General features: G+C 38.2%; 1 protein-coding gene across 1 annotated transcript in view; it reads left to right on the forward strand.

The window, feature by feature from the left end:
• The window catches only part of CFAP43 (cilia and flagella associated protein 43), a 99,001-nt gene that overhangs the window by 74,636 nt on the left and 2,965 nt on the right, over positions 1 to 21,400 (forward strand). The window contains exons 27-35 of the mRNA XM_079899756.1: positions 445 to 570; positions 5,687 to 5,806; positions 8,626 to 8,733; positions 10,291 to 10,377; positions 11,064 to 11,152; positions 12,770 to 12,983; positions 14,081 to 14,193; positions 15,658 to 15,817; positions 20,350 to 20,514. Of these exons, the coding sequence (XP_079755882.1) occupies positions 445 to 570; positions 5,687 to 5,806; positions 8,626 to 8,733; positions 10,291 to 10,377; positions 11,064 to 11,152; positions 12,770 to 12,983; positions 14,081 to 14,193; positions 15,658 to 15,817; positions 20,350 to 20,514 (1,182 nt within the window). The remainder of the gene's footprint in view (positions 1 to 444; positions 571 to 5,686; positions 5,807 to 8,625; positions 8,734 to 10,290; positions 10,378 to 11,063; positions 11,153 to 12,769; positions 12,984 to 14,080; positions 14,194 to 15,657; positions 15,818 to 20,349; positions 20,515 to 21,400) is intronic.

Here is a 21,400-nt window from a genome sequence, read left to right on the forward strand (position 1 = left end):
CCTTCCAATCTGATGAAAAGCAAACAAATGAACAACAACAAAAAAACAACCACAGTTGTTTGGGTCTGCACAGAAAGTAGGGATAATACTGAACCTCTAATTTTCCAGATACACCAAGAAACATTCCCTTTGATACCTGACATAGGTATCCCTGGAGCTCAGGCATAGTTCTAGCTATGAAGATATCAACTCACACTTCTGAACTTGTCACCTAAGAGTCAGGGTACATCCCAAAATGCTTACCCTCGCTTAAGTGACAGAAAAACCGTTGTAACATTTTTTCATATCCTTTGGTCAAAGTGTTAGGTCATTGCCTTGCCAATGTGAAGAACTATACCCTTTTAAAGGACTCTTTTTTTTAAAACTGTAACAATAACTCTGAGTTTGACTGTATTGCTATATTTATGTTTAACCTAGAATATATGCTTTCCTTTATATCTTCAGGTGATTCCTCAACCTGCTTTCATGTCAAAACCTGATGCTTTGTGGTCTGAAAAGGAAAAGAAACAATTCAAAGAGTATGAGAAAAAAGTCAAGGAATTAAATGAAGAAAGAGATAAGTATAGAAAGGTCAGAAGAGCAAAGAATATAACCTACCTTATCAAGGGTTTTGTTTCAGTATCTTTTCAAATGAAGTGCTCTTTATTTTCTCAGTGTCTTTAGTAGCCTAGAGATGGTGTTTGGGCTTAAATTCTCAAGAGAATTTGAAGAAGCGAGTGGAGATAAATTTAAAGGCCTACTACAATTTAAAACGAAAAGAACATGTAGCAATTTTTTAAAGTTCTTATTGATTTCAAATTTCACATCATTACAGTTCATTTGGTCCTTCACTCATTCTTCAAATATCTAATGAACACCTATGGTAGTATGTTCAAGGCACTGCAAGGGACTGCTCTCTATTGTCTACGTCAATTTGAGTTGTATACTGTTGCTTGACTTGCTCTCAATTTCAAGGAAAAGACTTGAGAGAAAAATGACACAGTCAATAAAGTTCTGATCTGAGATTTTTGCAATGCAGGTCTCCCACTTTTATCCTTCCATCACAAGGAAACATTCCCACATTAAAAGTGCTTACAGTTATAATAGAGATGTAAAAGGTGATGGTACACAACCAGGTAAATGTGAAGAAAGTAAAATCTTACCATCATTTGAGGCAGGGCAGTTTGTCAGCTTTATGGTGAACAATTCCTTTGAACGTATTGTTAACTTGTCCCTGTTTTTATTCACTGCAGTCCTCTAACAATGTCTCTGTGTATTATCCAAAGTGAGTAGTTTTGAATGCAGCAAAGATTTCAAGAAGTTAGAGTATAGACGCCTAAAGCAGTGCCATTTACTCCACAGTCTCGCACTGGGAGGTAGTCCGCTGCCCACACCTTCACCCCCTGCTCCTTGGCCATGCCCACCTGGTAAAACCTCAGCCTTGATTAAGCCAGGACTCAGCCTTCTCTGCACCTGCACCATGCAGTGGGTAAAGGAAAAACACTGACTGGTTTCAGTCTAATGACCTGAACCTTTATTGGGTCCCTAAAGCTGCTCAACAATGCTATTCCCCCTAGCTTTCAATTTCCCCCTAGCTTAATCCACATCACCTGGGGGAGCTTTTTTAAAATACAAATTCCGAGTCCGTCATTCTGAGGACATAGAAGGACCCTGAGATTCTGCATTTCTAACAAGTAACCACGTGGTGCAGCTTCTGCTGGTGGGTGGACTACAAGATCCTAGCGAGATCCCAGAGGGCCACTTCATGTGTTCTTTCCTATCCTCAAACCTCCAACACCTGACCGTCAGCTCACTCTCACCTTATTTTCTTTTTCACTGGGAGAAGAGAGCAACGAAAAGAGATTTTCCTTACGCCTCTCCCGCCACATCTACCACCCACCTGCATTGAATCCAGAGATCCTCCCTGCCTTTCTGTTCCTTATGGGTGAAATGGCCTTGCAACTGCCCAAGCCTGGTCTTCCACTCGTGCACTAGGTCCCATCCCATCTTACCTGTTCAGTGCTGTTACTCAGCAATTTGCCCCTTTTCCCTGCATCGTCAGTTTTCCCCCTCTACTGGATTTTTCCATAGACACATTGTATACATCTCTCATCTTATACAAAAGGAAAAAAGACTCCCTTGAACAGGATTCTGGAGTTCTTTCTATTATTCTTGTGACTTTGGGGTTAGTCTGAATTTATTTCAAAATAAAAAGTTAAAAGAAAAGAAAAAACAAACACTCCCTTGACTCCACTTTCTTCTCAATCCACTGCTCAATGTCTCCTTGAAAAACTGATGTTCACTGTCTCTAATTTCCCTCTTTTAAAAGAATCTTTTTTAAAAAAAACTTCTGTGTTATGGAAAATGTCAAACATATATAATGACGCCCTTATGCAGCTTCAACAATTATTGACTAATGCAAATCTTATCTCATTTTATACCTCTACCTACTTCCCTGACACTGAATTATTTTTTTACTCATTTGTAAAAAATTTTTTTTTTTAATTTATATTTTGGCTGCGTTGGGTCTTCACTGCTGCGTGCCGACTGGGCTTTCTCTAGTTGCAGCAAGCGGGGGCTACTCTTCGTTGCGGTGCGCACGGGCTTCTCGTTGCAGTGGCTTCTCTTGTTGCGGAGCATGGGCTCTAGGCGCGTAAACTTCAGTAGTTGCAGCATGCGGGCTCAGTAGTTGTGGCGCATGGGCTTAGTAGTTGTGGCTCATGAGCTCAGTAGTTGTGGTGGCCGGGCTTAGTTGCTCCATGGCATGTGGGATATTCCTGGACCAGGGATCAAACCCGCGTCCCCCGCACTGGAAGGTGGATTCTTAACCACTGGACTACCAGGGAAGTCCCGGGAATGGGAGAAAATCTTGGTGTGATGGATTCTGCATTGTATATTCATCCTTCCTACTTGGTCTCCCATCTCTCACCTCCCCTGCTTCTCGTTTCTCAGCATCTGATACAGACATTTTTAGACAAAATTAGATTTCCCCAGGAATGTTTGAGGGAAAACTTGTGTTTTTAACCAATACTCCTTGAGTTCCCACTATGTGCACCATGTTATATCCAAGGGACACGTGGTGAATAGAAAGACACAGCCCTCAACCCTCAGTGTTCACTGTCTGGTGGTGAAGGGGGTTATATATTAACTGGACATCCACAAAATAATTATTTAACTACAGTGTGATAAATTAGGAAGGACAAGTTCAAATGCCATCTATAACAGTAAACACAGAGGCACTGACTTAGATCGGGGTGTTCACCTGGTCCCCTTTACAGGCTGGCCTGCCCATCCCTTTGCTGCTGTGAGTGCTGCAGCTAAAGGCTTATACCCAAGGCCACTGGAGTCTTGTCCTTGGCTGACCAAGGGGGCATTATTGTCCAGAGACACTGCAAGGTTATACCACTGCTCCCACCCAGAACGGCCAGCAATTGACTGATGAGATGAGAGTATGAAAGTCCAGACCTCTCGGCTCAAATTGGGACAGGTCAGCAGAGCCTCTCTATTACCCTTATACCCCTGAGAATCAGGCCAGGGCTGGGCCACCTGAGAGCACATGATAGCTCAGCTCCTGCCCCTTCCTACCCGTTTCCCTCACCCCCGTATAGGTGTCAAAAGCATGTGCACTGGAATCCTGTGCCAGACTTTGCTGCTAAGACCCAAGATAGTGCCCAAGACAGGACCCAAGAAAGGCTTCCTTGAGAAAGTGGCATTTGTTCTCACATTAGAAGAATGAGAAAGAATGAACAGGTTGAAGAGTGAAGAAGGGACGGCAGGCAGATGGAAAAGCCTGGAGAAGGGCCTGCAATGAGAAGAGTGTGGGACATCTGAAGAACAGTTTTAGCAAAAGGCCATTTTGATATCATAAAAAGTTCCTTTCAGACCAGGGAGCTTCAAAGGCCTGAAAGCTCAGTGTTTTAAAGAAGGGTGCATAGGGGACCCTTGGACAATCTGGCCTCAGGAGGCTGTGTCTTTGGCCATTTGCCATATAATGATGCTTCCATTATCCAGAAACACCTGAACTTGATAAACAACTACTAGGAGGCCACTATTCATAGGATTTTTCCATTCCTATGAGATAGTGTCATAAATTATTATAAGCAAATTGGCCCAGAGCTGTATTTGTTTTATTTTTAACATTTCCTCATTGCTTAATTAGCCTAATTTAGGTGGTGTTTCTCCTTGTATCATATATTTCTATACATTTTGCTAAACTTCTGTCTCCATAATCTTCCCAGGGTTAGTCTCTTCCTTTATTAAACCAGCATAGAGAAAACTTGGTTTTTTTAAATAAATTTAAAATAATAACAACATTCTACCATCATAGTAATAATTGATTCAGGTGAGAATTATCAATGGATGCTAAAAGTTTGATGAGAAACAAGATTTTTTTACATAGTCTCAAAGTATTTTCCCACAAATCAATTACAAATGGAAAAGCGGGAACGGTACAACAGAGAAACTAGAAGACGCTACCTAACCCAGTGATCACAGTTAACATCAGCCAAAGTGAAACGAAGCAGCATTGTGTCTCCTGAAGTGGTGTACTGGGAAGGATACAACATGATTTGTGGAGCATTCCTGCTAGAAATGTACATGCTGGTCTGAGCATAGGAAACACCAGACAGACCTAACCTGAGTGGCAGACCCCAAAATAACTAGCCTGCATTCAAGTGTCTGCAGCTTATTCTGAAATGGTTGAAAGAGAGAGAGAGAGAGAGAGAGAGAGAGAGAGAGAGAGGAAGGGGGGGAGATTTAGCAAGCGATAAAAGAAATGGGGTAGAATATTAACCGTTGATTAATTTGGTTAAAAGCATATGAGAATTCTTTGTCCTATTCTTGCATCTTTTCTGTAAATTTGAAGTTATATCAAAATTTAAAAGTTACCAAAAATTTCTAAGGTAAAAATAGTTTGTAACAGTATGTCTAGGATTGATCTGCAGATGTCATTCTCTTTAAAAATGTAAATTTATATCTTTCCACTTACCTACTGTGTGCTTAGTGCTAAGTCTTGTTGGAATTTTAAAGAAGGAGTGGTACTTTTTCCTTTTGATGTAGAACTATTTAGACGGAGAAAACATACAGAAAACAAGAGAGAGTATAAATAACGTAAATATGTATATATACAGTTCACCCCTAAATGACTCAGGCTGAGGGGCCCTGACCCTCCTCACAGTCCAAAATCCGAGTGTAATCTTACCGTTGGCCTCCACATCTGTGGATTCAACCATCCGTGGATGGTGTAGTACTGTGATACATATTTGCTGAAAAAAAATCTGCGTATAAATGGACACACACATTTCAAACCCACGTCATTCAACCACCAACTGTATTCATAACTTAAAAAAACAAACCAAGATTTCTTAGGGCCAGATTGTGTGCCTGGAAATTTCTGTCCTGTTTAGAGAGTCAGAATTTTCTGGAAAACTTTGCTGCAATTTGTTTTACTGGACCTCTGTCTGCTTGCATCATTAGCCCTGATCAGTGATTTTAACTTTTTTTCCCCAGTGTAATCTTTTTTAAGCAAAAATCTCAGATTCACAATATAACAGACCCAGCAGAAACATCTCTGGTTAAAGGGGGAGCCCAGAGTACCTCACGAGGCCTGCCCTCCACCTGCCCCTTTGTTTTAGCAAAATGTAAACAACCACTTCCTAGGAACATTTGATGTTCCTAAATGTTAACTTTGCTGTTGATTTCCTTTCAGTCATTAGAAACAGAAATGAAGAAACTTCAAAACTCTATTCAAGAAAGCACACAGAATTTTGATGAACATTTGAAAAGACTCTTTGAAAGGAGAGTGAGGGCGGAGATGGCTGTCAGCCAGGTAAATAAAAGCTTTACTTATATGACTTGTTCTTTTAAGGAGCCTCCAGGGCCTGTCATTGCTCTTAGGACAAAGACCAACACCCTGGTCCTGCACTCGATGGCCATGACTCCTGCTCCAGCCTCATCTCTGGCGCCCCCCTCACTTGCCATGCTGAGTTCTCTGCCTCCTGTTCACATCTTCCTCCCAACGCGGCAGTAAGACTCTGCCCACTTCTCTGCTTCCTGGGCTACATCTACTCATCTGTCAGGTCCCAGTCTAGGTTAGATCTTCTTGTTATATACTCTGTTCTTTTACTTCCTATCACTTATTACAACTGAATTTTAATTTATTGTGAATCACTTTTTAATGCTCCCAAGACTATAATAAGCTCCGTGAGGGTAGGGACCGAGTCTGTCTTGTTCATTTTTGTATTTCCAGCAACTAGCAAAGGGCTGGGCTCGTCTTGTATGTTGAATGAATGAATAATATACATGCCCTAAAAGATCAGATGAAAAATCTGACTTAATTTGATTCAGCAGTAAGAATATAAATGAAGCATACAATAACTTAGAAGCAAGAAGACCAAAAATGAAGGCTTTAAATTCTGAGGGAAAATTATTCCTAACATTAGATTCTATACCTGACCAAACTATCAACTGAATGTGAAAGGAGAATAATATTTTGAGAAATGCAAGGTCTCAAAACTTTATATGCACCCATTCTCTGGAAGCTAATGGAAGATGTATCTCACCAAAGCAAAGGGGTCAACCAAAAAAGATGAGAGAGGTTAAGGAACCTCCAGGAGGATGTCTGTATTGTCAGGGTCCTAATAGGAATGGTACCCTGAAAGGGTTACATTTAAGAGAGGTAATGCAGGGACTCTTCACTGAGGTATGGGCAGGGTTAAGAGAAACAGTAAAGAATGGTGAAACAGCCGGAGACTAGAAACAATGGGAAGCCAGTGTCATCCCTAGAGTTAAAGAGGCAAGGGAAGGGCACTATTACCAGGACCCAGCAAGACCCGTAGCCATGGGAGAGGGGCTGTTCCTCAGTTATCGTGGCCACAGATAGAAGAACATAATCACTGGCCCAGCAGGGAGGGGATGTATGCATATGGTAGTTAGGTGGGGGGAGATTGGGAATGAATGCTCCAGCATTAGTCTTAAGAGTGCATTAGTCATAATGGCCAAAAAGTAGAAATAATCCAAATGTCCAACAACTATGAATGGATAAATAAAATGTGGTTTATCCCTATAATGGCATATTATTCAGCTACAAAAAGAATGTAACAATACATTCTACAACATGGATGAACCTTGAAAACATGCTAAGTGAAAGAAGCCAGACACTCTAGGCCACATAGTGAATGTTTCCATATATATGAAATGTCCAGAATAGGCAAATCCATAGAGACAGAACGTTAAAGTTAGTGGTTGCTTTGGTCGGCGGCGCGAAGGCCTCTGGGAGGTGTGGGGAGAAATGGGAAATGGCTGCTAACGGATTTCTTTTAGAAGTGATGAAATATTCTAAAATTGTGGTGATGGTTGCACAACTGGGAATCTGATTTTTAAAAGCCATTGAATTACAGACTTTAAAAGAGTGAATTGTATGGATCGTGAAATACATCTTAGTAAAGCTGTTATTTTAAAAAGATAGAACATCTTTTCATACAAGACAATGAGGAAACTATCAAAGACTACTAAGTAACATCAAAAGGACTCAGGAGTCAACTTTAAAAGTTCCCCTAAATGGGACAATTTAAGATTCAATGATAATAATAATTGCAATTAACTGAAACCTATCAAATTTGTTAGATTAATGAATGTGTGATATTTTAAAAATAAAAATGCCATCAAAGGATAACAACAAATTTGTTATCTAAAAACTAATAAAGAGAAAGTGTCAAGTATTTACTGTTTTCCTATATGAACTACACTGCTAGGTAACCAAATAGATAAGGAGAAGCATCCCTTTATAAGAGGATTTCAATCAGTAAGTGAAAAAGGAATGATAGAAATATAACATCACCATTTTGCAGCTCCCAGTGGATTAATGGACCCGAGCATTGAGATCTACAGTTGCTAACATCTCAAAAAGAAAGACAACTTGATACTACCTGTTTCCTGATCAAAAAGCACAATATCCTTTATGATCTTCATAAAAGGATCAAACATAAGTCTGATCTGTCCTCTGATTCAGCTGCCAATTTTCAGGAAATACATGGGATAAAGGACTCTGAAAAACTTGCCATAAGTGTGCAGTTAGCAAAACCCAGACTAGGTGAAACTACAGATAACGGCAAATAAATGTGAGGAAAAGAAAGGGCTGAAAGGGAACCTGTGGATTATAAGAGACTTTTCAAATGTGACAGTTTTTTCACCAGCATGTTATACAATAGTGCCTAGAGATACATATTTGGGTAATAATACTGCAAAGAAACATAAAGAGGTGATTACTATAAAAGTCAGGACAATGGTTATTATCGGGGTTGAGATTAGAATGGGGACACATGGAAAGGGCTCTGGTAAAGCGGTAAAGTTCAGTTCTTAATTGAGTGGTGATTACAAGGGTGTTTTGCCTTTATAATAACTCATTCAACTGTACATTTGTTTTACGTATTTTCCTATGTATGTGGTTTATCTTACAATGAAAATTGAAAAAGGTAAAAACAACTGAGCAGTTATTGCAAGTTTATATTCCCTTTTTCTTAAAAAGAATTTCTCTTGCTTGTATGTCATAAACTTGCTTGATGAGTGCCAAGTCTGTGACCCTCAATAGGAAATCCTTTCAAAGGTAGGCATATTGATCATTTTCCCCCTTTTTAAATATTTCTGCAGGAGGAATTGAAAATAAACAACCTTGTGTTCTCCTTACTGTTGGATGAAGAAATAAGCTCCAGAGAAGCCTTCCTGAACAACTACCTTGCAAGGAAGCAGGAGGAGAAAGTAAGTATAGTGTCTGATACCTGAGTACAAGCATCTTCTGACAAAGGGGATCCCTCTTAACAGGAGCTCACATGCCTAGCCCCTTCCTTCCTTCTACATTCCTACTCAACTGTGTGCTTTCCTTGGCTCCCTGTCTGGGACTTTGCCCCAGGGTCAGATGAAAGTGCCCACTCCAGTCTGTTCATAAAGTTATGTGATTCTGCGTCTGCAATCATTTAGTCAAACGAACTATGTAACTTTCATATGACATATGGTTTATAAAATGAGGCCATGTGGCTTCATGGTTGAAGGGGCCCACTTTTAACCACTGACTAGCTATGGGACCTTGGACAAGACACATAACCTTTAAAGCTATTTTCAAGCTCTTCTCTAGGGAATATTGTTCTCTCTGGACCTTTTGGCACCCTAAGTTTCACTAAATATATAAGTAATGGGTTAGCTTATAGAATGAAAAGCTGTCATATTTTGAAAAGCTCAAATAGGAGCATGAATAGATATGTTTCATTAAAGAGACAATGAATACAAAATACATGTCACATGATAATTTTCAAAAGATGTCAGCTTTTATTAGTATTAATAAATGACATTTATGAATGATATAAAGTATCAAATGACATAAGTAGTTATTGTTGCCAAGAGTCTGTTAAAGAGCATATGCAAAGCACCTTCTAAATACAACCCTACTCATAACAACCCTACAGAGTACGGGATTTCTTTTGTAGATGAGGAGTCCATCTCAGAGAGACTGGTAACAGGCTAAGTCACTCACTAGTGTGTGACATACCAGAAATTGGAACTGTAGATATAAATAAAGACCCTCCAAATGAGAATAAGCAGACTATTTATTCAGAGCTTGGTATAGTAAGGGAATCAGCCACCATCACTTGTGTTTGGCAGACACTCAAAGGCAGGCAGGGGATGAGAAAGCTTTATAATGAATAGAAGAGAGGGCTTCAGCTATTCCCTGATTCGAAGTTGTTGGCATGGAGAAGCCTGGAGCAAGTTAATTAGACGCTTGGCAACCTATGTGCTTGGTTTAGGAAGGAGCTTTGGCTTTCTCTGGTTGGTCCTAAGTTGAAAATGGTGGCAAAAATTAGGAAAGCTGAAAGTTATTGACCAAGTCCTGGCGGTTTAGGGCCGATCGCTGCAGAGGCTGTGGTTTCCCTTCCTGGCTGGTTGTAGGTTATGAGTCAGGGCTCTATCTTTATATACGGTCTGGCTGTTGTCCATTTATATATTCAGTCTCTCAGAACCAAGGTCCATGCAACTCCCAAGCCTGTGCAATTTCATCGTCCATACTGCCCTGCCAAGAGTGTAGTGTGCTCCCTAGTCACTTACACACTCGCATACAGAGCTGGCTACCCTTTGAAACAGGTGAGCGGATGTTTGTCCTTTCAGTCTCCAGTCAGTTTGCTTTCTTCTGTGAATGTTATCTGTAATCGATACTTCACATTTATCTTGTACTAGGGAATTCCTTGTTCTTTTCAGTATCCCCAATATTTTTGTTTATCCTGAAAGATCTCCAGTTCCAATCTTCTATTCCCGATGTTATTATAGAGCCAGACTACAGAGGCCATCCGGAAATCTAGAGAAGACCACGATATGTACAAGGAACACTACGACAACTTACTGGCGGAAGACAAAGTGAGAGCTGTTGTCTCACCCACTCGCTAATGCAATAGAGTTGCTGCTGCCTGGATTTGGGGAAGATTAAGAGGGATATAATTTAATTTCCTCATAGATTTTTCTCCTACTGTAATCACAGTTACGGGTGTACTTCATTCTATGCCACTGTGTATTTCTAAAAATCACTGTGTAAAATAAATTTTTGTAAACTTCTCTTGTTCAAGCTCTCTCTTGTACAAAAAAGAGAGAGCACAGTTAGACTTTGGAGGTTTTTGAACTTCAGGTTGCAAGCCCCATTAGTTGGTTATGAAATCAATTTAGTAGGCTATGATCAGCAGATTTATAATGGAAAAGAATAGGATAGAAAAGCAAACTGAAGAATAGAATAGAACGGAATGGAATAAAATAGAGGTAACTTGCATGTTTTACAGGTAAATATCATTTTGTGAAACTTCAGTTCTGAATGATTTCTAAGACCTCTTATATGAAGTAATGTTTTAAATTTACTGAGGTGCTTCTTGTTCAAAGTAAATCTTTGTTAAATCCTTGCACAGTGAGTGGTCACCCTCTAACAAGGTTATAAACCAAGTTTTCATGGATTTTTAAAATCAAAGTGACACAACCTATATGTTAAAGAGTATTGTCAACAAATAAAAGCCTTCTGAACAAAGTTACAATCCTGTCAATGATATGTTTTCCCTTAGGTTCTAGATCGCAGCTTTAAAAAGGAATTTTCTGAAATTCCCAGTCATCAGGTGGATATACTCTACAAACTTTTTAAACGCCGACCAAGGTTTGTTTCCTCTTTGTTATCATGTTTTTGAGAAAAAAATTTGTAAGCATTATTAGATGTCAGCTTTTTCTCCCGATTAGTTTGTAATATTCAGTGTAACATCTTTTATGTGAAAATGTTCAAGTGTCTTGATCATAACTCAGTTTGTTAAAGATCATTCTTATATCTTACAGTAGGCAATGAAGACTAAGGATTTCTTTTTTACTATTTAAAAATAGTTAAGTATCTAAGTAATCATAGTGCTATTATAGGTTCTATTTTATACATGAAAGTAGTTCCTTGTAAGACACAAATGGCAGACAGATTTATAAACTGTTTTTCCCAAGATGTGTTCCAGCAAGTATGAGTCCCTTGCAGTATTAATTGGAATTACACATAAAAGTCTTCCAGGACAAAATAAGTTTAAGGAAATACTGGGCTGAAAAAGATAAAAGATTTTCTTTACTGAAGAACATTTCAGAACTTTTTGTAGCCTTTGCATCCCCAAGTATTAGAAATAGAGTAGGAAATGTTTTCCAGACTTATTCGACCACAAGTACCCTTTCCTCGGAGCATCTCATGTGATTTGTGTTCAAGATAAAGTTTGAAAAATGCCAGTATAAATGATTGAAAATAACCATTATCCGAAGAGTTCTAAAATATCTGATTTTTATACCGAGAGTAGCATTAGAACTACATTTCACAGATTTCCAAATTTTTATCAATTCAGATTTTCATAATTTTTAATCAGACATAATGTAGGAATCATGGAGTTTGTCACAAAGATATAGGCTCATTTGTGTCTGAGATGCAAACTCATTCTCTCACCTTTGACAGGTTACATGCAACCTGAGGAATTCAGTCTAGAGTAAGCCTTATGTCTTTTTTTCCCTATTTTTAAAGGAGTGAGTTACATAAGCCTGTGAAGAAAGAAGTGAGACCTCCCATATACTGGGAGGCAGCAGTGGAAAAAGCATAAACTCTATTGTCCAACAGAATTAGCTTTAAATCCTAACTCCACATCTATCAGACCTATGGCCTTGGCCAGTCACTTCTCTCAGAGCCTCGCTTCCTTCATCTAGAAAAAGAGGATAACAATAGTAACTTCACGGCATATTGTAAAGCACCTTGAGAGTGAGTGCCTGGTACAAATCTCTGTACCCTTCTCTTCCCAGCTGCAGGCCAGGGAAACAAAAATAATCCATTAATATAGATAAAAAGAGGCACTTCTCCAGTTGCACATATAGCTGAACATTCTCCAGGCTACTCACCTGCAACAAGGGTACCAGCAGAGGATGTATGGGGCAGAACCAGGGGACATCCACACTTCCCTCAGGCATTACTTACCTGCTTAAAATGCCCAGAAGGGAGACATTTTCTAGTGCAGGTAAAACTGCCAGTGCTGACAGAAACTGGGGACATCTATAGTCCAGCCGAGGTCATGTCTGGGGATCCAGAGGGGATGGAAGAAGGTCCAAGTGGGTGCTTTTCTCTTTGGGGTAATCCACCCACTAGCCACAGGAAACTGTCTTGCAGTATCACACCTCTGCTAAGGGTTACGTTAATTTAACAGTGATTTTTTTTTTTTTTTGTATGTGAGAATGTGAAAGGTTGATGGGCTTTTATTGGTAATACCAGGATTCACAAACAAAAAGTGCACTCAGATACGACCAGTCTTGTGCCTTTTGGAGAGCGACCAGGATCTGGGAAATTGAATAAGGATGCCTTTGCCCAGTTAATGAAAGCCATGGATGACTTGGACAGTATTAATAACATGCCACAAGGCTTGGACCCCTCCGTCTGGGAACATTTCTGCATGACCAGACGAGCGAAAGTGGAAAATGAACAGAAAGTATATAATAACATTTTATTATTTTATTTCATTTCATTTAGTGTACTAGTATCAAATATATAGTTTACGGTGGTCAGTGCTTCTAGAAAGGCTAGTTATTTAGGTTTTTGCACTAGGGTAATAGTAATATTAATAATAATGATAAAGAAATAAAATATTAACCTCAGTCCTATTGAAGGCTAAGTACTTGTAGACCCAAATTGACGGCCACTAGCCACATGGGGTTATTTTTTACTTGAAATAAATGTGGACAGTCCTAATTGAGACATACTGTAACTGGAAAATACACACAGATTTAGAAGACTTAGCGTGAAAAAAAGAAGGGAAAGTGTCTTAATATTTTTTATATTCTTTACAAGTTGAAATGATAATGTTTTGGATATATTGTATTAAATAAGATAATAAAATTAATTTCACCTGTTTCATTTCACTTGTATAATGTGGCTCCTACAAAATTTAAAATTACATATGTGGCTCGCATCGATGGCTCACATGGCATTTCTCTTGGACAACACTGTTGTAGATACAACTTCTCCTGTCTGCTCTGGTCCTGAGTAGTCCTCATCCCTTTTTGCATAGAAGAATTATATTTCACCAGAATCAGCTTTATAGTTTTGCTAGAATATTTTGTTAATGTAACAAAGGGTAGCAATTTGAGAGTGTGTTTAATTAGGAAGAGACTTCTTCCTCTTGCTGCTTCTTGACCACACCTTGCCCCCTGGCCCTGCCACCAGATTACCTAAATTGTGTGCCGCATGCGTCAGGCTGTCATATTTTTGTTAAAGTATCTATGATTGTAAAACTTTATCTAAGATGATAAGATATAAGAAAAATTCTAGTTGCTTGCGTATTGTCTTTCAGTGAGAAGCAAATTTGATACTTTTCTAATTATTCATGGGATGTACCATGTAAGTTTTGGGTTTCTTATATTACATAATGGCAGGATTTAAATTTTGGTTTATTTCTTAGAAAGTTGGACTTGTTAAGGTTTTGTAACAAAGTTAAAAGATGTATATTTTTTAAAGTTCTTTAAAATTAGTTTGCTTTTATTTCTAAAGCTCCGTATGTTCTGAGATGTTGGTGGTTTGGTTTCTCAGGTAAAGCAGAAAGCAGCTGGCTTAATAGAAATGGTGGCTTTCCTCCAGAGGAGAACTGAGGATGATGAGAAGGTGCAACATGAAATTGAAAAAGTACTCCGTGAGCTCACCCTGTAATTTGAACCTTTCATTCATGTTCATTTATTCAAAATCTAGGGCTAAATTAGGTTGTGTTATCATGGGGAGAGAATGCTGACTCACTGGTTTTCAGCTGGCACTGGCTTACCTATATTCATGGCTTTATAACTTCTCCTTGAGAAAGTGCATTTTGTTACATAAGACCTTATTTCAGAATGAAATTTGCCTACATGCTCCACTGTTCTTACTGCAAATCGTCAAGTTTTTTTTTACTCTTCAATTTCTGTTTTTCCCTTTTTTAAAATTTGAAGCATAATTGACTTACAAAATTAGTTTCAGATGCGCAACATAGTGATTTGATATTCCTATACATTACTCAACGATCTCCATGATAAGTCGTTACCATCTATCATCACACAAAGTTATGACAATTTTTTTTTTTTTTTTTTTTTGCGGTACGCGGGCCTCTCACCATTGTGGCCTCTCCCGTTGCAGAGCACAAGCCCCAGATGCGCAGGCCCAGCGGCCATGGCTCACGGGCCTAGCTGCTCCGCGGCATGTGGGATCCTCCTAGACCGGGGCACGAGCCCTTGTCCCCTGCATCAGCAGGCGGACTCTCAACCACTGCACTACCAGGGAAGCCCAAAGTTGTGACAATTTTATTGACTATATTCCCTATACTATACCTCACATTCCTGTGACTTAATCAAATAGGCAAACTTGGGGAAAATCTTTTATTTTAATCTCCTTCCACACGTGTTCCACAGAAAGAACACGTTTCTGCTGGTAAGTACTTTTAAGCTCAAGCCACACAAGCAAACTGTGTGGAAAATTAAGTAGATATCCAAGAAATTTCCATGTAGATGCCTAAGCAGCTAATATTTTTTCTTCAAGGGAGCTTGTTGTATTTTCCAGAGTAATTGGGATACTGTTTTAAGTCCTTGCTTCACTTTTGGCCATATTTACAGCCACGTGGATAAATACTTCTCTGATGTTCCCAAATTCATCATTTTCAGATCTAGGTGATAAGTAGGAATATGAATTACCTAAAAATAGATTTGATAAGTAGTATGCAGATTAAACATTGTTAATATAATATCAGAGATCAATACACAAAGTCAGAACTTTAACAGATTTGTTATTTGGTAGCATCTCTGTTTTTTCCACTTACATTCAAAACCATATTAATCTTTTCTTAATCATGAAGTAAAACCTTATGAATGTGTTTCTGTCCATACCATTCTTTGAGCAGCCCAAGTGTAATTCCACATCAGCAAGAAGAGGTACCATAGAGACCTCTAGGAAAGCTTGTCATTGGGAAAATATTTTCCACATTAATCTCCAGCATGTTTTCCTTCAACTTAAGGAAAATTAATTTTGAATTTTATATTCAATTTTTATATCAGATATATTTTATCAAATTTATATATCAGATGATAGATGAAATTTGGAATATAAATGTATTACAACTACTTACTTTAAAGTCTTTTTCAATTTAGATTACAGGAAGACAAAGTGAAATTCCAGTTGAATTTGACAATCCAAATCCTCCTTAAACAAGGGCAAGTAGAACTGGAGAATTTCCAGTTACTGCTGGATTATTCTGATGCAATCCTCATCAACAAGAACATAGTTGAAGACTTGAATTCTGTGATTCGGGTAATTCTCATGCTTTAAGGAGAAAAAACCAACATATCACCTGCTGTACCAAATATTTTTCATATTCTCCCATTTCTATGGTAAATCATTCTCATTCAGTTGAACCAGTGGTTGCTAACTCTCACTCTACGTTAGAATCACCTGAACAAGTTTACAAATGTGTCCAGACCCCACCCCTAAGCATGGACATTTTTTTAAAGCTTGCCAGGTAATTCTAAGGTAAAAGAAGTTCAGGACCACGGAGTTAAATGTTCATCCTAATATACATACTATTATTTTGTTAGAGTCAATCTCCTCACCTAATGATAAGTTTGATAAGCTTAGAGAATTGATTTCAGACCTTGCTTGTTTTCTGATATAAACATTTAATGTTATAAATTGCCTTCTAAGCACTATTTTAGCTGCATTCTGCAAATTTTGAAATTTTGTATTTTTATTTTCTTTCCATTTAAAATATTATCTAATTTCCCTTGTAACTTCCTATTAGAAGTTACTATGGGTTATTTAGAAGTGTGTTATTTAATTTCCAAATATTTGAGGATTTTGTGCTATTTGGGAATTATGTGCTAATGTTGCTATACATATTACTTTTATAAATGCTCTTAACCCACAATATATTGTTATTATTGTTGCTATAGATAGTTATCTTTTAGAGTGATGAAAATAAGAAAAAAGCGTTTTCTATTCCCCTCCAATTTCACTATTTCAAGAGATCTTTCTTTGTATAGATTGAAGTTTCTGTCTTGTATTATATACCTTCTACTTAAAAAACTTCTTTTAACAACTGAAGTGCAAGTCTGTTGGTAATAAATTCTCTCTGTTTTTCCTTGTCTGAAATTGATTCACCTCTATCATTGAAAGATATTTTGCTGGGTTCCCTGGATTGACCGGTTCTTTCTTTCTCCCTCTCATTCTTTTCACTTTAAAGGTGTTCATCTTCTTCTGGCTTAACGGAACTTCTGACAAGATGCCTACTATATTTTTTTAATCTTTGTTCCTCTTAAAATAATGTGTCTGCCTTTGAGATTTTTCTCTTTATCTTTGGTTTTCAGCAGTTTGAACATATGTCTAGGAGTGTGTGTGTGTGTGTGTGTGTGTGATCCTTTTAATGTACTGTTGACTTTGGTTTGCTAATATTTTGTTCATGATTTTGTCCATGTTCATCAAGGATATTGACCTGTAATTTTCTCTTCTTGTGGTGTCTTTGGCTTTGATAATCAAACAGGGTAATGTTGGCCTCATAAAATGTTTGGAAATATTCCCTCCTTTTCAGTTTTTTGTTAAGTGTTTGAGAAGGATTTGTATAAGTTCTGGTATGTTACATTTTCACTTACATTCATTTTAAAATATTTTCTAATATCCCTTATTTCTCTTTTGACCTCACTGATTATTTAATAATGTGGTGTTGAATTTCCACATATTTGTAAATATTCCAGTTTTCTTTCTGTTATTGATTTCTAGTTTCATTCCCTTGTGGTCAGAGCAGATACTTTGTATGATTTCCATCTTTTAACATGTATTAGGATTCATTTTATGGCCTAACATGTGATCTGTATTTGAGAATGTTCCATTTGCACCTGCAAATAATGTGTATTCTGCTGTTATTGAGAGGTGAATTCTGTATATGTCTCTTATGTCTAATTAATTTATAGTGTTCAAATCCTCTATTTCTATATTGATCTATATTGATCTATACTTGTTCTATCCATTAGTGGAAGTAAGATATTGAAGTCTCCAATTATGGTTATTAAAATGTCTATTTCTCCTTCAGTTCTGTCAATTTTTGCTTCATATATTTTGAAACTGTTTTTAGGTGCATATATGTTTATAATTGTTATATATTCTTGAAGGATTGGCCTTCTATCAGCATATAAAAGACAATTTTTGTGTTAAAGTTTATTTTGTCTGATGTTAGTATAACTATTCCAGCTGTTTTTTGGTTACAGTTTGCATGGAAGATATCTTTCCATCCTTTCACCTTTGAGCTACTTGTGTCATTGGATCTAAAGTGAGTCTCTTCTAGACAGAATATTATTGGATCTTTTTTTAATCCATTGTGTCTATCTTTGCCTTTTAATTGTAGGCTTTAATGCATTTACATTGAACGTAATTACTGGTAAAGAAGAACTTACTGCTGTCATTTTGGTATTTGTTTTCTGCATGTCATATTTTGTGGTTGTTCAGTCCCTCCATTATTGCTTTCTTTAGTAGATAATTGGGGTTTTTTGCAGAGTACCATTCTGATCCCCTTCTCTTTTCCTTTTCTCTATACCTTTCCTTTTCCGTATGCTTTCTTAGTGGTTACCCCTGGGAATTACAATTGACATCTTAATTTTATAACAGACTAGTTCAAATTAACACCAACTTAGTTTCAGTAGTATGCAAATCTCTGCTTCCATGGAGCTCTGTTTCTCCCCCAGTATGTTATTATTATCATGAATTACATCTTTATATACTGTGTGTCCATTAACATAGATTTTTAATTTTTATTTTATGCATTTTTCTTTTAAACCACACAGGAAAAATAGAGTACTTACAAACAAAAATACAAGAATACTGGCTTTTATATTTACCTATGTAGTTACATTTTTTATTTAGGTTGTTTTTTATTTATTTCTTCTGGCTTTGAGTTACTATCTACTTGCTTTTTATTTCAGCTTGAAGGACTCCCTTTAGCAATTCTTGTAGAGCAGTCTAGTAACGATGGACTCCCTCAGTTTTTGTTTATCTCAGGAAGTTTTTAATTCTTCTTCAATTTTTGTTGTTAGGGTAAGAGCAACAACCATCAGATTTGTTGATGGACTGAATGTGAAGGGTCAGGTAAAGAGAGGGATCAAGAATAAATCTTAATATTTTGGCTTTTGAGCAACTGAGAAGGTGATGGTGTCATTCACTGACATGAGAAAGACTGAGGAGATGTAGCCTTGGCTGGGGACATAGGATGAAGAATGTTGGCTTTTGTTAAATTTGAGATACCTACAGAACACCCAGTGGAAATATCTAATAGCCAGAATTCAGGGTTGAGATACATATTTAGGAGTATTCTATATGTAGATCACATATATTTAACTACATATGGACTATTACATATAGATATCTGCATATAGATAATTTATGCCACAAGATTGCTTGAGACCACGTAGGAAGTGGGTAGATAGGAGGAGGGCATTTGGGCCAACACCCGAAGTCCAATTCTGAAAGATCTAGCAGAGAAGGAGTTAAGTGAGGAGACTGAGAAGGAGCTGCCAGTGAGATAGAAGGGAACCTAGAAACCATGAGAGAAACAGTTCCGAGGAGGAGGGAACCATACACTATGTCAATTACTTGACAAGAGCAGTCTTAGTGGAGGGTTGGGGCAGGAGCTCAATTGCTGATGGCTGAAAAAACAATATGAAGTGAGGAAGTTGAGACCAGGACTATAAAATAAATCTTATGACAAAGTTGACTGAAAGGAAAGGAGAGAGGAGATGTGGTAGTTCGACAGAAGTGTTTCTCAACCTCAGCACTACTGACATTTTGAGCTGGATGATTATTTGTCGGGGAGAGATGTCCTGCGTATTGTGTGAAGTTTAGCAGCCTCCCTGGCCTCTACCCACTAGATGCCAGTAGCAATGCCCCCCTACAGTTATGTCAGCCAGAAATGTCCCCAGACATAGTTGAATGTCCCCTGGTGGGGCAATATTTCCCACATTTGGGAAATACTGCTCCAGAGAAATGCTTGACCTTAAGATTTTGGAACTGGCGATGACAAGATCAAGGGTATGATCATGGGAGCTGGGTGGCTGAGCAGGATAGAGAAGAGAGCATTGAAAGTGGGAAATTCAAGGAACTGAGCCCAAGCAGTGACCAAAAGATGAAAATAATTTTTATAAAGAGTAGCAGTTGGTATAGTCTAGTGGCATGAACTTGAAAAAGCTAAGTTCTTGAAGGAGAAGGGAGGAAAAATATAAAACATTAACTGATGGAACTCACATACAAGTTTATTTTAGAGACATAGTAGTTTCACTGTTAGCAATCTGGGAGAACAACTCCATGAAAATATTCCTGAACTTCATGTAGGCAATTTGAAATGAAGTACAAAATATCTAGGTGTTTAAATATCATATTTAACCCATTGAATTTTTTTGCTTTTCCACTAGCTACCAACAAGATACTGCTGTGCCTAGCTGCATTAAATTACAATCCTTTATCTATAGTGTCAAGAAGCAGGGCAGACTAGGGGTATAAACGCATACAGATTGGTAGATCGGTGATGTCAAGAGGAGTTCCTGCCTAATCACTGACATAAAAGTAAATTGGCTATGCCATTCAAATGTATCTTACAATCCCTTCTGTTCAGTAACTACCATGCTTTATAGTGATCAGATTGTGCCCATCAAGTAATTTTTTAATATCTACTACATTTTAAGAAAGAGGATAGAATTATCTCTGCATTCCAAGCGTTTTCTAAGAAAAGCATTCAGCTTCAAATATTCTGTATCCTGTATGCAGAATCATATTATATGAATATCGGAATGTACTTTTTCTTTAAGACTCAAGGACAAAAGAAAGTTGCTAGCATGATGGAAAGTAAAGAAGTCCACAAAGGAATATTTCAGATCGAGTGGGAACATAAGAAAATGGAGATGGAAATGGAAGATCTAAATCAGAAGGCTCGGGATATTCAGATGCTGTTTTTTTCAAGAGATCGTCAAAAGGTAGGTTCTCCCTGCCCCCCACTATATAATTTTAATTTCATTCATTAATGTATTCATTCATTCAACCAGTATTTAATAAGAAGCCTCTGTGACGTCAAGCATGTTCTATGCCAGAAGTAGTTCATAATGTGACTATGAATTCTGTCTGTTTCTTCTGGTAGTTTACATTTGCTGCCTCTGGTTCTTTGTGACCCATTCAGTAGTATAGTTCTGTTTTGCAGCTCACCAAGAATTTCCTAATTGTCAAATCTCGTGGTCCCTTTCCCAGTCATAACCATCCCTGTAGCATTTGTCCATCTTCTTTTTTTTTTGGGCCGTGTGGCATATGGGATCTTAGTTCCCTGACCAGGGATCGAACCTGCAGTGGAAGCGCGGAGTGTTAACCACTGGACCGCCAGGGAAGTCCATCCATCTTCATTCTTTTTTTTTTTTTTTTTTGCGGTTCGCAGACCTCTTACTGCTGTGGCCTCTCCCGTTGCGGAGCACAGGCTCCGGACGTGCAGGCTCAGCGGCCATGGCTCACGGGCCCAGCCGCTCCGTGGCATGTGGGATCTTCCCGGACCGGGGCATGAACCCGTGTCCCCTGCATCGTCAGGCGGACTCTCAACCACTGCGCCACCAGGGAAGCCCCATCTTCATTCTTAATTGCCCATTGTTTTGGCTTTAATCATCCCTGTTTTCTCCTGTATTTCTTCCAACATGTCAGACCACTCTGCCTCTTTTCCTCATTTCTCTTTTGTTTCTCTTAAGTATAGCTATTTTTAAGATTCTGCCCCCAGCTCTGTGTTTCTTTCCATGCCCTCTCCTTTGATGATTTCTCTTTTTCTGACTTTCATGATCACTGCTAAGACTCATCCAAGCTTTCTGGACTCCAATTAAATTCCAA

This window comes from Stenella coeruleoalba (assembly GCF_951394435.1).
Source record: "Stenella coeruleoalba genome assembly, chromosome: 16".
Taxonomy (NCBI): domain Eukaryota; kingdom Metazoa; phylum Chordata; class Mammalia; order Artiodactyla; family Delphinidae; genus Stenella; species Stenella coeruleoalba.